Source organism: Sphaeramia orbicularis, chromosome 22 (assembly GCF_902148855.1).
Source record: "Sphaeramia orbicularis chromosome 22, fSphaOr1.1, whole genome shotgun sequence".
Taxonomy (NCBI): Eukaryota; Metazoa; Chordata; class Actinopteri; order Kurtiformes; family Apogonidae; genus Sphaeramia; species Sphaeramia orbicularis.
Window position 1 is genome coordinate 21,511,576 of NC_043978.1, and position 18,160 is coordinate 21,529,735.

An 18,160-nucleotide genomic window follows, 5' to 3' on the forward strand; every position below is an offset into this window, starting at 1 on the left:
TATAATAATTTTTCTTACCAAGTGTCATTAGCATTTTTATTTCTGTCTTGTGCTTACATTTATTAGTTCTACCCTCTGAATATCTGGAAGTTTTTGTAGCAGTTTCCTCAGTATTCTCACTTTGTCCCCCCAATTTTTTATTAATTTATTGATTATTTTCTCAATTAATTGATTGGTCTATGAAATGTGAGATAATGGTTACAAAAAAATATTCATTTACTGTCACACAGCAGGAAAGAAACCAGAAAATCTAAAGAAGCTGCAATAAGAGAATTTATGATGAAACAGATTGACAATGACAGATTAATTTTGCAGTTTAGGCATTTTTCACAGTTTTCATTAAGCAAAATTTAAATTTAACTATTTGATATATGTTTCAGTAGTTTTGGAAGACGAAGGAATAAGAACGAGGTAGAACAAGTTATAGTTTTTTATGTACGGCTTAGTGATTCTGAGGCTGCATAATTTAAATATATATATTTTTAGCTTCACTTTCAAAAAAGAAATCAAGGTATTTTTAACAAGATGGAAACATAAGCCTTGTGCATCTTATTCCTGTATTATTTTAAAAAAGTTAAATCTTAGGACATTCAATACACCACCTACCAACTGCAAGTGTCCAACATTAAACAGGTTTCCTGCTATCTACTAATATGATGTTGGGTTTCTATAACCAACAGAAGAACCTTAGTAAACATGTAGGATCTGCACATTTAAATGCTTTTTAAGTTAGCTTTTTAGCTGCGGGACTGCAGTTTGTATCTCTTCAGTACAATGACACATACACAAAGCTAAAACACAACTTAACTATACAACAAAGCACAAATATAAAATCACAATTGTTTTTCTGAATGATTCAGTACTGATTCTTAAAATCCAGAGATCAGTCTAATTTCACTGTGCACAAATGCTGCAACACCCATTACACATACTGAAGTATATAAAAATCAAGTTATTAAAACATGAGGAAAATCTTAAAAAGGTATGAGCTTGTATCTCATCTCTGATTGGGATAAAATCCAGACTTTGTGAATCAAAACTGAATCATTTCAGGATCCTAACTGATAATAGACGATGCTACGTCACCACAGAGATGTCAGTAATAAGTCAAACACCTCTCCAGGGTATTACCTTATGTGATAAAGAAGACAGAACTGAAAATAATCCAGTTTTTTTAACGTCTTCTATACCTGAAAATAAAAAGCTAGGACATGTTTCTTTTCTGATAATAGTTGCACAAAGCTACAAGTCAAACAGGATAAGCCTCTGTACAAATAAAAAGTAATGGTACAAATATGGTCTGATCTGTGTAAAAACAGCTACAAATAAAAGGATTTATTTGCCAGTTTTATAAACTCTAGATCAGGGGTGTCAAACAGACGACCTGCAGGATTATGCTTGTTATTAAATGTTTTATACCTCTGTAGATAGGTTATTCTCATTTTTTGTAAAGGCATAGTTGTAGATGTAAACATTTCCATAATTCAATTTGACTTTTTTGCACCAGCACAAAGAGAAAAATTTGGAGTTCTTACTTGTAGGCTATTATGCAATTATTTTGCTGGTCCAGGCCACTTGAGATCAAATTGGGCTGTAAGCGGCCCCTGAACTAACAAGTTAATTCAACACCCCTGATCAATATTAAACTTATTATGTTTGTGTACAATGAAAAACGCTGGTGTAACCTGGATCCGAAGCACCAAAATGACCCTTGTTGCATCTGACTGTATCTCCCGTTTGTGCGTCTTCATTAGTCTGCAACCATTTTCATATTTCTCACACAAATACACAGATGATGCTTTTCCACAGAGAAAATATGGCGGGAGTTTGGGGACCGAAAGAGTGACTAAATACGGTCATATCTGCAGAGGTGGCTCAGAGGAAAACAAGTTGCAGCTGGTCCATGTTCACACAAGGGGCTCCACAGAGGAAGCAGCAGCGGGCGGAAAAGGAGGAGGGGGTGGGGGTATCGGCCAGAATGAGGTCATGGGTTTTTAGCTTTTAGCCTCCATGGTTACCAAACGCAGTGACATCCACTATCCACATTGGGAAACAAACTGAGTATCCAAAATGCAAAAACAGACGACCCAGGCTAACGTGAGATACTGACCCACCACTCCTGGTCCTCCTCGCCGTCCACCACGATCACCTCGCCCTCCGAGAAGGTCAGCTCGTCAGGGTTGTCCGCTATACAGTTGTAGATGGCCTTCACTCGCTTCGGCCTCTGTTTCTGGAGGATAAGGACAAGTTTAATCAGCTTTTTGGTTAGAAGAGATTAATGGTTTCAAAGAGGGAATATTAAGACCCTCAGAACCACTGAATCATGCAGTGATAACATGTAGTGGGATATGAAGCACAAAAGACTTTGTATTAATCTGAAATTCCCCGTTGAGGTCGAATTTGGTGCTACTAATTATAGGCTAAGAAGCTGATAATTAATCTCCTTTTTGCATTAAAAATGAAAAAACAGGGATTTCGGTAAATCTTGGTAAATTAAATTAGTTTTTTTAATTGTGGGACGGCACTTTGCACCAACTTTGGAGAAACTATATGGTATACGGTAAAACAAAGAGGTAAATGCATATCACTTTTGACTGATTATCAAATGATGGTTCTTGATGTTCAGATCCATTTGTGCAAATGAGTTTTTTGGTTATTAATCGTACATGCAAAGCAAGTTGCATGATGTATTACATGCAGAAATTACTTTTTGCTAAGTTGGGAAAGTTCTTTCAGATGTTGCCGTTGTTCATTTTTCCCTGCAAAATCTTCGGTAAATTAAATATGGGTATGGAAACTCATGGTGTTTTGTACTTTTACTTGATTTTTTAATATTATGCCACTAGAGATTTCTGTAATTTTCTGGTCATCAAAATTGGAAAAATCTAGTTTTTTCAAATTTCACTTACGACCAAAATCTGTCTGCCTTAAAACTGGAAAGACAATGACTTGACCTAAAATATGATACAATATTTTTATAAACACATTTTTCAGGGTTCGTACACATTTTTCAAGGACACATTCAAGCACTTTTCAAGTACTTTTAAGGGTCATTTTCAAATTTTTCCAGCACGGCACCTTATCGCTGGAGTAAAATACATATCTACAGGAATACATATACTCATGATTACTTTTGTCACTTTTAATACAATGATGTACATTGTATTATGCTGTAAACATCTAACATTATGCTTCACCAAGTCAAAGATTAAGATAAAAATGTACCTGGAGTCGACCTGAGAGCACCCGTTAATTTTCTTTTTTGACATAAAGTTTTATTTTTCAAAATGTATCACCTCTCTGTAAGGAGCTTTGGCTTGCCTTGCCATCTAACCTGGCAGAGTTAAGTTAAGTTTTTATTAGTCCCACAAGGGTAAATTCCAGATATATTAAATTAATATTAAGAATAGATAAACACATAAATATATCAGAGTTATAATTACAAGCCCTTTCAAGCACTTAAACTAAACTTTTCAGACCTTGAAAACACAACATTGAAATTCAAGCATTTTCAAGAATTTCAAGCACCTGTACCAACCCTGATTTTTGGTCATATATCATTCAGCCCCATTCCCTCTAATCTGAGGCTGAAAAGTTGCCAATTAATTCCTTTATTACAACTTTAAAACCAGAAAGGATTTGGGTTTTAAAATCAACACTTCAGTCACTTCCCTCTTTCTTGGTCATGAACCTGATGGTCTCAGTAAAAATGAATCTTACCTCCTCAAGATCTTGCTGGCAGCAAGTAAAAAGACCATTACAAACTACTGGCTTAAGAGAGAATGTCCACCAGTGTCTTTACCAGTATTGTAAAACATCTCCATTTACTAGAACAGATGACCTACACCAATATGACTTCAGAAAGAACTGGGTGAAGAACTTTGGGAAAAATGGCACATTTACATAACCTGTGAGACAAACTTGTAAACCTTCAAGTGAAAAAACTGTGTTGTTTGTCAATGTGATTCATGTAATCCCTTGACCTCATGACCTCTTTGTTTTGTTTTTGAATCTGTAAAAAAAAAAAAAAAACAACTCATAAATAAAGAGTTAAAAAAAAAAAACCAGAAAGGCGATAAAAACACAGCTTTTCTTGCAAGCACAGTGGGGACCTTGCGGACTCCAAGAGAGTGAAAATAATGTTTGGCCGAGCACAAAGTTCAAACTACAGGAAGGAAATCCAGTGGGTAAGTAGACACTGGAAACACTGAGACAATAGGTCAAACCTGCAGCAGCAGCAGCAGCGTTCTGCAGTGGACTGGGCAACACATTAACAGAACAAACCATGACTTGGAAAACCAGGAGCCATTGAGTCAGAGTATCTTCACTGATTAAGCACATTAAAGTCAACAATGGCTGGATGAGGATGAGAGGATGACGGGGGGGGGACGACTCACCGTGTAGGCCTTCCTCGGCATGGGGGCTGGAGGCAGGGACTGACCTATGGAGTTCTGGGGGCATCCTGGCACTTCCTTAGCTGGAACAGGAAGAGGAAATTATATCACAATGACAACAACTGTTTCACAGAAGACAGATAGTCAAACAATGTGAATGTAACTTTCCAGTCTGTATGTGAGATTAGACAGTGCTGACATTTTCTCCTTCTTATCTATTTACTCACCTGGTCTTTCGATAGATTCTGTTCGATTCAGCGGCCCTCTGCTGAAGCTTTTGTCGTTGCTGAGAAACAGAAGTATGCAGTTTCAGTTGCCAGAGCATCTACTACTTCCATCAGCGTAGTAACAGCCATATAAAGACAAAAATCAGACTGAAAACCGTCCAGCACCGCGGGGCGCTTTAACAGCTCAGTTACAGATTTATTATAGCACTATCGGACCTGCGGGAGATTAGAAGACAAAAGGGTGACTGTGGAAGAGAGTTATAGGTTGTCTGGCTCGACGTAGGGCTTAGCCTCGGAGCTAATGAAGCGTCTGAACAGCAGCCATGCAGCTCGTTCCTCTCGGGAAACACATGATACATTACAAGAAAAACATCCAGAGTAAGAAAGATGCACAGCCCCAGGTTAAGAGCTGTGTTTCTGTGTGTGTCCACTCACTTCTGTGGAAGTTGTGAGAATTTTACTGTATGAATTTTGATTTTCTTACCCTGCAGGGGATTTGGGTGGTGCTGCCCTGGACCCCGCTGGTCCCTGACCCGATTTGGACTGTATATTCATAGCTTCCATCATACCCGCCGCTTTCACCACAGAAGGGGCCAGACCTAGGACACATAATCACACAATCACACCACTTTATCGCAAAATACTGTAGACCAGGGGTGTCAAATTCATTTTAGTTCAGGGGAACACATACAGCCTAATGTGATCTGAAGTGGACCAGACCAGTAGAATAATAACATAACCTGTAAACGATGACTTTTTCTCTTTGTTTTAGTACAAAAAAGTGAAAGTGCAATTTTAACAATATTATGCCTCAGCTTCTCATTCACACATGTGCAACTTAGAGATGGCGATGGATCCACAAAGGCACACAATATTTAGTAACAGACAGTGTTGTTAAAATTCCTCTTATTTTTCTTGAAGCCGGAGATAAATACATATTAATATTTTACGAAGAAGGAGCAGGATTAAATAAGCTGCACTTCTTCCCACCCCTTTTCGTGCATGTAAATGAAACTGTTGTGCTGTTCTTCTTTCTAAGACTGTCTTAATTGTTGATTTTTATATTATTTGTGTTTTACTTGTTCACATATGTTAAATTTCACTGCATGTTCGGAATAAATCAATCAATCTTAAGAATTTTCAGGTTCATGGTTGTTTAGATTATTCACATTTTTGTGAAAGGACAGTTTGTAAATGTGACATTTTTATCAAGTTATCTTGCTTTTTTCTGAAGTTATTGTGCTATTATTTTACTTGTCCAATCCACTTGAGATTAAATTGGTATGTATGTGGCTCCTAAACTAAAATGAGTTTGACATCCATGACTGCTAATATCTTCAGTGTAATTTTTGCAGCTTTCAACTTCATCCCATGGGCCGGATTGGACCCTTTGGCAGGGTGGTTTTAGTCCACAGGCCGTATGTTTGACACCGCTGCTATTGACTAATAGGTTACACTTCAGATCAAGTTGCTCAGATATTAAGAAATAAGGCCCTGAAAATCCTTAAAAGGGGATTACTAACTAGGGATATGTAATTGATTAGTCAGTCGCAATGATAGGCATGGCTGACACCCTTTCTAAGAGATCAGTAATTTTTTTCACCATAAATGTTAAAAAATAAAATAAAATAAAATAAAATAATGATAATATATATATATATATATATATATATATATATATATATATATATATATATATATATATATATATGTCAGGGTAGAGACTGCGATCTGGTAGGATTGGCGATTCTACCAGTAGAGACTCCGATCGTAGTCCCTACCAGTAGAAACTCCGATCAGAGTCTCTGACCCTAACCCTAACCCAATCGGAGTTTCTACTGGCAGGATCGGAGTTTCTACCAGTAGAGACTCTGATCGGAGTTTCTACTGGTAGAGACTACGATCTGAGTCTCTACTGGTAGAATCGCCGATCCTACCAGATCGCAGTCTCTACCTTGATATATATATATATATATATATATATATATATATATATATATATATATATATATATATATATATATATATATATATATATATATAAAGTACATGTAATCTGTTCTGTTGTTCTTTCTGTTTGTGTGCTGCTTCTCAGCCAGGTCGTTACTGAAAATGAGAATCAGTTCTCAACTTACTTACCTGGTAAAATAAAATAAAATAAAATAAAGTAAATTAAGTACAATAAAATAAATAAGTCTATTGTGTTTTTTACTGATGCATTGATGGAAAAGCAAAATGCTAATAACCAGCTAATAAAATACCTTAGTATAGTACAATACACCTTTCAACAAACAGTTACATGCACCTTAATATAAAGTGTCAAAGAAAATATACAAATATATGCAACTGACTGGACCAGACTTCATACTAGACTCTAAAAACACAGCTTCAAAGCAGAAATTAATAAAACAAAAACAAGACCCAGGTTGAGGTTCTATCCATACCTCCAGTTGAGGTGAGTCTCATAGGGGGGACAGGGGGGTGCATGTTGGGAGGGTCCGAGGACGACCTCTGTCGCCCGCACAGATCTAAAGAGCCAGGCTTCCAGCTGCTGGATGCTGAGGACTGACCCATTCCTCCCAGACCGGATAACTGGACTATTGAGGGTCAGAGGGATGGAGAGAGAGAGACAAGTGATTGTTAAAACGGAGCAAAAGGAGAGACCGCCTTTAGCAAGAGAGTAACTGACAGCTACAGTTAATGAGGAGGGGGAATGTGCAGAATGTCGGGGGCTGCACAGCTGGTTGTTTCTCCTCTGCACTTTGGCAGAGCTCCAGTCGACTACAACCATTATTAAAGACAGAGAAAGGTGGACAGGTCACAGTATATTAAACCACTAAATAGACACTCCACGAAGGACATTTTAGTATTTTCTTTTTCAATCCAAACCACCTCTGTTGAGCTTTAAAAGACATTTCACAATTTACACCTGCTGCTATGCTGTTAAATATTGTTTCTTTTGTGATATAACATCTTCAACTCTTTAATAAACTGAAAATACTCCAGTACAAGTACAGATTCTGTATTCAAAGTCTTACTTTAGTCAAACTATTATCAGAAAAATGTGCTTTAGGCATGAAAATCAAAAGTCTCTGTGCAGTAAAATGGTTGCAGTCAGGGTTTTATTCTTAGATATAATAGTTTTGATTCACAGTACTTCTGCATTAAAGAGCATGTTGCACTTTACATGTTAGTCCTTTATATGCTGTTGGTAGTTTAATCCAGTGGTTCTCAACTCGTCTGCCTTTGGAACTGTGGTCATGGAGTTGCAACAACATTTTATAGATGTCAAACCAAATGTACATTAAAAAAAACAAAACAGGTTCGTAAACATGGGGTCAATAACACTGTGAGTTTTTAAGTAAAAGATAAACAAAACTCTAATGAGAAAAAAATAATAATTCAGTCTCAGTTCAATTTTATTTATATAGTGCCAATTGTAATACAGTACAATTGTGTGTATCTGACAAAACTAGCGGTTTTAAACAAGAACAGTTTTGGTTCTGTCTCTTTTTGTAAATCCATAACTCACACTGGGTCACATTTGCGATATATCTCACCTATAATCTTATTTCAATCAAATTTTGGTTTCGACCACCAACGACTGCACGACTTTCACATATATCACGATAAAAGTCTGACAGGAGATTTTACTGAAAGCAATAAGAAGCAGAGTCCACAACCCACTTTTGGGTCTCCCCCTAGTTGGGAAAGTTGGGTTTAATCTACAGCAATGCATCACGCTCTACAAGATCAGCATATATTTGTAGTGTCACTGTCCTGAGCTCAGAAAAACAGGCCTTTTTTCAGCTTTGTGTCTATACATTTTTTAAAAATTTACACAGCTTAAGGCAAAGGAGGAGGATTTAAAATTCAACCGATAAAAGAACATTTCATTCTTTAGTTTAATCAAAAACCTTCAAAATCAAGACATTTGGAGACAGGGTTTTCACAGGAGAGAACGAGGATGTCAGACAAAAGTAGTGAAGTAAACACTTGCCTCTGAGGTGCAGTGGAGTAGAAGTATAAAGTAATATGAAGTGGAAATACTTGAGTGAAGTACAAGTACTTCAAATTTGTCCTCAAAGTACACTCAAGTACAAGTGCAGTACTTACATTCATCCACTACTTTCCAATGCTATAAACCTTTGTCTGTTATTCTCGTCCTGATGTTTTTTCTTGTTTGAACTTACCCAGATTCCTTGGGGGCAGGGGCGGTGCAGAGGTGGTGGAGGGCATTCCGGGCTGGGGTGGATTTGTGCTGAGGATGGTGCCGTAGGTCTCATTGTTGACCAGGTTGGGCATGTAGGCTCGCTGCTTGTCCTTGGCGAGGTGGGAGTTACTGCTGGGGGTGTAACAGCTGACGGGACGCTCGTCTCTGCGATGAGGGCTCGGCTGGAAAACAGATTTAGGCAATAGTCACAAAAAAAGAAAAATAACCAGGAAATATGAGATGCAATGTTAAGGTTGTTTTTCCAGATTCGTCAGCCTCTAAGAGCTGCTAAAATACTTTGCTTCACTTTACTTTTTTAAAACTCTCTTTAACCCTTTAAAGGGCGCTCATAGAAATACTCTAAAATTCTAAATTTAAACCTCAGTGTGTTATTGGAGGACATAACAAGACTATTACTTTTGAGAAATTTTTCAAAGATTTTTGTCATGTAGAAACTCCAATGAAAGGCCGATGAAGTAACCGTATTTGGTCCTTTGCCCATATGTGGCAATAAATAAATAAATGAATGAATGAAGGAATGAATGAATGAATAAATAAATAAATCCAAGCGGTATGTCGTCGCTGTTGGGTGGAAACCTCATAAGTCCATTTTTGGTCTTTTTTTTTTGTTTTTTCATAAAACGATTCTATTAGTCAGTCTTCACGTTGACCTGCCAGTTTTAGAAATATTTCACCAATGAAAAGTGTTGAAAATGGCCTGTGACTACATCTCTTAACTCCATTCATTTATTTAGAATATACATTGTTTTACCAGTTTCCTGAAAAATAACCGTTTTGGACATAAGAGGTTTCTGCCCGACAACAACAATATATTAAAAATACAAGAAACATGCATGCAATGTGAAAGGAACATGTATTTTAGAACATTAGAACATCAATTTTAGAACATAAGTGCTGATCCAGACACCTGCCAACATCCACATTATCCCTTTGAACATCATCCCTTACATTAGTACCATTACTACATGGTACCTAACAAAGCAGGTGCACTCACTGTTCATGCAGAGGTGGACCTTACAGACCCTGTAGACCACACTGAACCTGAGATTGTTGACTCACTGTCCTCACTGTAACTGTTGATGTCACTGTCTTGTAATGTGTGTGGAAATTACCAAAAATAGTCGCTTGCCCCATAAAGGGTTAAAGATAAAACTTCATTCTAGTCACAGCCCCCTCACCTTCTCATCCAGATCTTCGTCGCTCTCATCCAAGTCCTCATGCTGCAGGCACCATTCATACTCAACGTGAACGTGGGCGTTGAATTTCCCTGCCAGCGCTTGGTTCAACTGTACACATAAACATAAATGAGTGACGGCATACGAGTACAGTTTCAGGAAGGGATTTCTCTGCAGGCATGAGCCAAAAAAATAAACACAGTGAGCTCACCAGCTCCTCACACTGTAGATGTTTGAGCCTCCGAGCGATATCCAGTGGTGTCTCCCCAGCCTCATTAGCTGGAAGGGAAACACAGCACAAGCATATAATCACTGCTGTATCCACATGCCGCATAAACACAAACACACAGCCCATTTTCTTTCAGTAAGAAATGTGTAATTAGACCATTTCCCACACTAAACAATTCTATGTGTCCTCCCTCTTGCTGTATCTGTAATCTGGGTGTTTTGTTGATGCAAAAAGATTAGCCCTGTGAGAAAGAGTTCGCCACAGTCTGTTGGAAAAGCCTGCACCTGTGGGAACTACACCTGCAAGACTCGGCCCAAAGGGGGGAGGGGGGTGTATGAGAATAAAAGAAAAGGAACAAGGAAGACAAAGATAATCAAAGAGGAAGAAATGGACAGTGAAAGCACCACAGCAGTCACCAGCTGCTGAGTGTTTTCTGTTTTCTTACCGATGTCTATGGAGGCCTTCCCTCGCAGCAGCAGTTTCAGACACTCGCTGTTGTCAGTCAGGCAGCAGTAATGCAGAGCGGTGCTGCCTTTGGCCGTCTGCTTATCCAGATTCAGACTGGTAGGACACACAGTCAGGCAGAGACCACATCAGAATCAGGGATCACCGTCTATTGTTCATCCTCAAACACTTAATGCTATTTACCTCCAATGATTCAATTAAACATGTGGTCTCTTTCATTTAAGATGCATCAGTTGCCATTTTCTTTTACTTTGATTCGACAAGGCGTGACGTCATTTTAAGATCACAAATTTCTGACGAACCCAGACATTCACAACAGACATTTTTTTTGCTAAAATGAATTTGTTTTTGATCATGTAATAGTTTGCTATACAATGTTGCAAAATAAATGTTAATTTTAGATGACATTTAGTCTATATAATGTATATTATTATGGACGGAGGCAGAAAAGCCAGGTGTAGATTACTGCACAAAGTGAGAATTTTATTTTCCTTGGTCAGGATATGTACAGTCAGTCCAGCTTGGATTTAGAAGGCTAACAATTAATACTGAACAAACAAGAACTCAAACTATGAATTATGAAGGAGCTGCGACATCTGAAACTGACCACAATGAACATTTGAAAGACAAACAGTACCACAGTGCTTCAATTTCAGCTTGAGAGATTGTCATGTCTTTTATGTATTGTGATTGTCTCTGTCAACTCACCATATATTTTTTATTAGTAAGTTTTTATTTTTATCAATTACTAGAAAGACTTCCGATGAAGATTTCTATGAGTACGCCATAATTGTTTGTCAGCAGCAGCAGTTGTAGTCCATACTGAAAATATGTCCAAACTTTGAGCCGATTACCTAAAATGTTCAGTTGTTGGTTGTATTTACAAATACAAGTGGCTGAACAAGACAGAGCAGCATGGTCAACAACTTGGAGGGGGTGGGGCTTGAAGTGGCTCATTTGCATTTAAAGGGCCAGCGCTCAAAATGACCTTTCTGGTGTCATTACTCAGAAATAGGGTTGAAGATGGACCTGTGGAGTTGAATTAATGAAGAATTCAGACCCAAGCATAGCATTTACAGTTTATGTAGACCACAGGGAAATGTTTTAAAATGCATAATTCCATTTAAAAAAGCAAAATACCACTCCTTTTAAATGTGCTTTAGAAATAAACTGGATTGGGTTCTGTGACAATGGCTTTAAAAAGGTGCTAGTGTTTTATTTCTATTGTGTTTATTTAGGAATTAGTATTTATGAGTTACATTTTATTTTACAAAGGCAGACAGCACCATTCAAAGTCAAACTTCATCGTATGATCCCAATATGTTACACTTAGTGAGACACTGATTATTAATTTCACACTAGAATAGAATCAGTAAAATGTTGGATCGGTGCATCCCTGGCGTTCATAATAATATACAGACAATAATGTAAATTCATTCTGAAACTGTTGAAGTAACTGAACAAAGAGAAATCAACTCCAGTCTATTCCACTTAACATAACATACGTTTCATTTCAATATCCCAGCACCTCAACCATAGAGACGTGATGTTCATTTCTTTTGGCAATTCAACTCTTAATAAATTGTGTATTAGTGTGAAGAGTCTGTGTTGTTGTGTACATGACATGTACCATCGTCTGGCTTGTGTTTAAATTGGACCGGCACAAAATCTAATATATTTTCAACTAATAAGCTCTAACAATCGATCGCTGCGTTTGATGCGCTTACACCGAATTGTGTGTACAAGAAAAGAGTCAGGCCCTCTGTTTTTCTCATTGTGTTTACCTGTTTTGTGTGAGGAAGTCAACAATATGAAGAGAAGTTCTATCGACCAGTCTGACTGCTAAATGAAGCGCTGTCTCCCCTTGTTCCTGAAAGAAAAAGATTGATGGGAATGTGAGGTGATGGTAGGAAGACGTCACAACACAAGTGTTACACAACCTATCAGTCGAACCATGACAGAAAAGCACGTAGGATATGGTGTATTAAAGGTGGGGTGCGAGATGTTTTCCTGGAGCATTTTTTACTATATTGCTTAAAATCCCCTTCACAACCAATTAATTAAATCCTCTAACAAAAATGAAAAAAAAAAAAAAACTTTGTCACCCGTGGAACAGACAGGACTGAAAAAAACACCATCTAATCATTTTAAGCACGAAATCGAAATCATTGAATGGTGATATGTCTATCAAACTCAACTGCCATTTGCCCCCCCCCCCTTTGTGCATGAATCATGCGTTCTCAAAGGCTTGGAGCAACTGTACAGGAAACGAAGCCAGAGCCAGAGCTTGGCTATATTAGTTACATTAGGATGGAAAGTTCACCGACAAACTGTTTTGTCACTGACATAAATCACTAGGAAATGTAACATTAGCCAGATAGGTATGAACTGGGGCTGTTCTGTAAGAGCATGGATCGGGGATGGAGCCGGAGTTGAGGCCGCTGGAGCCGGGGGTGCAGCACTCGTGAGCCCTCAGGAACAAGCATTGTGCGTGCCAGTACTTTGGAGGCGTGGCTTCCGGGGAATGTCTGAAGAAAGGGGTTTGGACTTTTGAATTGTGTCTTTTCAAAATGTAGCTTGCTCGAACCGTTTTTCTAAGATCTCGTACCCCACATTTAAATGACACCATTGAAGTCTCAAACATGATGCAGGGTTAATATAGTGTGTACTGACGTGTCCGTTGGCCAGAGGAATGGGCTCCATGAGGTCGATTCCCTCGGCGTACACCTGGATGAGGGAGAAAATATCCCGGGCCTTCACTGCCTCACACAACGTATGGAGCCGCGACGTTGAATCCGGACACTTCTTCCTGGCAAAACGCTTCTCGGTGTACTTGGCTGTGATGAAGTCTTTCCTCGCCTGCCTGGTGAGAGATGAGAAGAGGCAGCTGCTCAGTTACGACTCGAATTGCAGAATATATTGTTTTTTGGCTTTTGAGCAAATGTGTGTGTGACTCAAAATACAAAATTAGGCAAAACAGCAGCATTAAGTAGAAAAAGTATAACTGGATTTTATAAAAGGTGCGTAATTATTACCTCTGCCAAGGTGGTTATGTTTTCATCGTGGTTTGTCTGTTTGTTTGTTAGCAAGATAACTCAAAAAGTTATGGAAGGATTTTGAGGAAATTTTCAGGAAATGTTGATACTGGCACAAGGAACAAATTATTAAATTGTGGTGGTGATCTGGGGGTGGGGGGGTGGGGCTGATCTGTCTTGGCAGAGGTCTGTGGTTGGAACGATGTGACTTCCCAGAACGTCAGCCAATGGGAGCGCAGCGTCACAGAAGGTCAGCCAATGACAGCGCAGCGTCACAGAACGCCAGCCAGTGACAGCGCAGTGTCACAAAACGTCAGCCAATGAGAGCGCACCATCACAGAACGTCAGCCAATGAGAGCGCAGCGTCACAGAACGTCAGCCAATGAGAGCGCAGCGTCACACAACGTCAGCCAATGACAGCACAGCATCACAAATCGCCAGCCAATGAGAGCACAGCGTGATAAAACGTCAGCCAACGAGAGGACAGCGTCACAGAACGTCAGCCAACGAGAGGACAGCGTCACAGAATGCCAGCCAATGAGAGTGCTGCGTCACAGAACGTCAGCCAATGAGAGCGCAGTGTCTCAAATCATCAGCCAATGAGAGCGCTGCGTCACATAACGTCAGCCAACGACAGTGCAGCTACCCAGAGCATCAGCCAATGAGAGTGCAGCTACCCACAATGTCATCTATCTATCTATCTATCTATCTATCTATCTATCTATCTATCTATCTATCTATCTATCTATCTATCTATCTATGCTGGGGAATAAATTGAATTAATCATGGTTTTGCTTTCAGAAAACTGTGATAAAAATACCTTCCTTGTAAAACTTAAATTATTCCTTTGCAGAGCTTTCTTGCTCAACAAATACTGCAGGTGCCTTCAGCCATGTTTTCAGAGGCCAAACACTGCAAACTGGCATGCACACCTGGAATGCTGCTGCTTCTCCAGGGGATGAGCAGTACTGTGAGTTTTCAAAGTGCGGTAATCAAACACAGTTATTGTGATAATTTGAATTTAAACGGTAATACTAACCATAGTTAATTTTACCGCGGTTTATTGTCATACCAGTAATTGTTACATCCCTAATGTTCACTATATGCTCTTATTGAACTTGATGAGAGAAGATGCCACATTAACTAACACACCATCTAGTTGACTCTGACCAGGCTGCACAGATTGAATACAGACTACTGTGGCTCATCCACAAACCGGAATGTTAACAGTTCAATCCCCAGTTCCTGTCCACATGTCAAAGTGTTAATGGAAAGACACTGAATCCCATTTTACTCACAGAGGCTGCGTACGTGCAACTGTGTGAACGAGTGTCACTTAAGCAGAAATGCATCTATTTTAGTGCTTCTTTGTTTCACTTTGTGGTTTTGTTACAGTGTGATTAATATACGTTTTTCTCAAAGGCACATTTAAAGTGACTGTGTTAGTACTTGGCAGCATGACCAGAAATCTGCACAATTCAAGTGGTTCGACTTAACACCATAATTTTTGTTTTTTGTATGACAGCCTTTAAATATATTTGTGGCTTATTTTAGTGTCAGGGGTACTTTCAGTGTCAAATCATTTTAATTTAATCAACTATGTGATGTAAGCTTTGATTACTGTGGGGTTAGTTTGAACACAAAAAATGACAGTTGCAGAATGTAAACAATGTTTATTGTACAAACTGCAATATAGTAAAAGTAGAACTTAAGTATGAAGAGACACGGAAATTAAATATTCGCTTCCTTTTTAAAATGAAACAGAAACTATATTTATTATGATATTTGTTAGAAGGATCTGCTCTCAATACTGCATAGCACGCATCTAACTATGAAGAGTATTATATAATTTGCTGGTATTTGAAGTGTTACAGCTGTTAGGTACAGTACGGCATATGACAAACTCATACAGTAATTAACCCCTTGTAGACTATTGTCAAGAATTCGACTCAATATTCCACTGTTTTTACCCCTCGGCCAACTCTGGCCAGAGGGGTATTGCAATTGTTTTGTCATCTGTCTGTCCATTCTGTCCGAGGGGTATTAAAACTGCACAGCACGTTATGTTTTAATTAGGAACTGCTCAAAACTCTTTCTGAATTTTCACATGTTATCTGGTTACCTGTGATCACTAACGTTCATGGATTAATTTCAATAGCCTGTTTCGGTAACAGTGTTCATTTCATGACATTCTACTGATTTTTGGATCATTTTTGTTTTCGTTTGGATTACTGAATGGAGCAACTGCTTAAAAGTAGCATTAATAAAATAATCTACATACCTGAAAGTGGGAAAAATTGTTTAAATACTATTAAGCCTAATATCAATAATTTGCATCATAGCTATTGTGTATGCTATATTCAAATTAAAAACCTCCACTTAATTTAGAATCTGCTCGACAGCAATAACTAGGGATGTGTATTGGCAAGAATCTGGCGATGCAATACAAATGACAATAGGATCACGATACGATATATCACAATACAGTTAAAAAGGCAATTTCTTATTGGTTTTGTTTCTTTTTTTAAAAGATTATTTCCTGGAAGAATGGAATTACACCGGACACACAAACACTAAACACATTTTTATTTGATCAGAACAGGATCTAATGCTATATCACAAAATTTTCCTCTGTTACAACTTAAATTATGTTTTACAAATGTTACAGTTTAAGATCTTGTTCAAATGTTCCTATTTTATTAGTTCATAATTAACATCATGACATTATTTTTGTGCAATCCTAACAAAGGAATGACCATTATTTAATTAAAAAGTGTTAAATAATAATAAATAAAATATAAACAAAAAACAAAACAAAACAAAAAAAAAGAACCTCTGCCATATCGGCATTTGAATAAATACCTAAAAATATCAATACAGTCCTTTTTAATATCGATACAGTATTGTGAAATGAAATATCGTGATATATTGCAGAACCAATATTTTCTTACACCCCTAGCAATAACAATTTTTTAAAATATAATTGCAAATGAATTTAAATAGTGAGAGATTAAAAGTGGCACAATAATTCACCTGTGTATCATCTAGAATCAGTACAACTTCATCAGAGCTGGGACCATACTGAGACATTGTAAGACCATGATGAAATGATCAGGTTATTGGATTATAGAGTTCAACAACCTGCAGAAACCCTGTGCGTGTCTAAAGCGAGACAAGTGAGAAGGCGGTAGAAGAAAAGGAGGTGGGTGTCGGGGTCAGAGGGAGGATATGGAGTGTGAAGGAGAGAATGGAGGGGTGACTTACATGTCACTGCCTGGGTTGGGTTTCACCACATTTTCGGCACTTAAACAAGCCTCCATGATTTCATTAAAGCCCGCATTCCCCACATTCTTGGCCAGCTGTTGAACACACACACACACAGAGACATAAAGTTATACACACCAGTTAGAGTACGCGCCATTTCCTGCACCGCATGCAACCTTTTCAAACATCCATTTAAAAGTCATCAGTTCAGCCCACACCTCTATCAAGTGCATGGCAGAGATCCTGAACTGTGTGCGTGGAGCTTTATGACAGCGCTACGCCCGTCTGATTGTGGTTAGCACGACTGGCGTCTTTAACACTGTGGACAGCAATCACGACTGGAAGCATTTAATCCCGCAGGCAGTAAATCTAAACGCCAAACATTGATTAGAAAAGCCAAATGACATCTCTGCTATTCTGAGAGTGGAGGTTTTCCACAGTAGGATCTCCTTGCTGATGATGCTTTTGTTTCTATTCCTTTTCATTTCCTTCCCTCTACTTCAGGGGTGTCAAACTCATTTTAGTTCAGGGGCCGCATTCAGCCCAATATGATCTGAAGTGGGCCGGACCAGTACAATAACTACAATGAAAAAGTTCAATTACATTATGAAATTGTTTATATCTACAAAGCTTCCTTAAAAATGTGAATAACAAACAACCTGAGATGTCCATTATAAATAATTGTAATTTTAACAATATTATGTCTCAGTTTATCATTTTCACATACGCATTACAACATACAGAACCCAGTGGATCTACAAAATACACAAAACATTTAGTAACAGGTAGAATAATTGTTAAAATTGCACTTCTCTTAAGACATTTCAGATTGTTACCTCCACGAAGGAGGTTATGTTTTTGCCGGCGTTGGTTTGTTTGTCTGTCTGTCTGTCTGTGTACAAGATAACTCAAAAAGTTGTGGACAGATTTGGATGAAAATTTCAAGAAATGTTGATACTGGCACAAGGAACAAATCTGCCTTGGTGGAGGTCTGCGCTCTCCAAGTGCTTTTCTAGTTCATATTTGTTCAGGTTATTCACATTTTTTGTCAAAGTATAGTTTGTTAATGTGAATATTTTCATAAAATGTTACTCAGGGTTTCTACAGGTATCAGCAAATCTAACTGAATGCTTTTTA

At 38.2% G+C, this 18,160-nt stretch overlaps 1 protein-coding gene across 3 annotated transcripts in view; it reads right to left on the reverse strand.

Moving 5' to 3' along the window:
• asap2a (ArfGAP with SH3 domain, ankyrin repeat and PH domain 2a) overlaps positions 1-18,160 on the reverse strand; it is an 89,990-nt gene that overhangs the window by 2,522 nt on the left and 69,308 nt on the right. For 2 of the 3 annotated variants that reach the window (XM_030126387.1, XM_030126386.1), the window contains 12 exons: positions 17,024-17,118; positions 13,398-13,587; positions 12,509-12,594; positions 10,705-10,820; positions 10,242-10,309; positions 10,034-10,141; positions 8,815-9,016; positions 7,066-7,218; positions 5,106-5,220; positions 4,622-4,680; positions 4,398-4,477; positions 2,111-2,230 (listed from right to left, as the gene is read on the reverse strand). In XM_030126387.1, the coding sequence (XP_029982247.1) occupies positions 2,111-2,230; positions 4,398-4,477; positions 4,622-4,680; positions 5,106-5,220; positions 7,066-7,218; positions 8,815-9,016; positions 10,034-10,141; positions 10,242-10,309; positions 10,705-10,820; positions 12,509-12,594; positions 13,398-13,587; positions 17,024-17,118 (1,392 nt within the window). Of the gene's footprint in view, positions 1-1,131; positions 1,191-2,110; positions 2,231-4,397; positions 4,478-4,621; positions 4,681-5,105; positions 5,221-7,065; positions 7,219-8,814; positions 9,017-10,033; positions 10,142-10,241; positions 10,310-10,704; positions 10,821-12,508; positions 12,595-13,397; positions 13,588-17,023; positions 17,119-18,160 lie in introns of all 3 variants that reach the window. The other variant, XR_003934473.1, reaches the window with a different exon arrangement.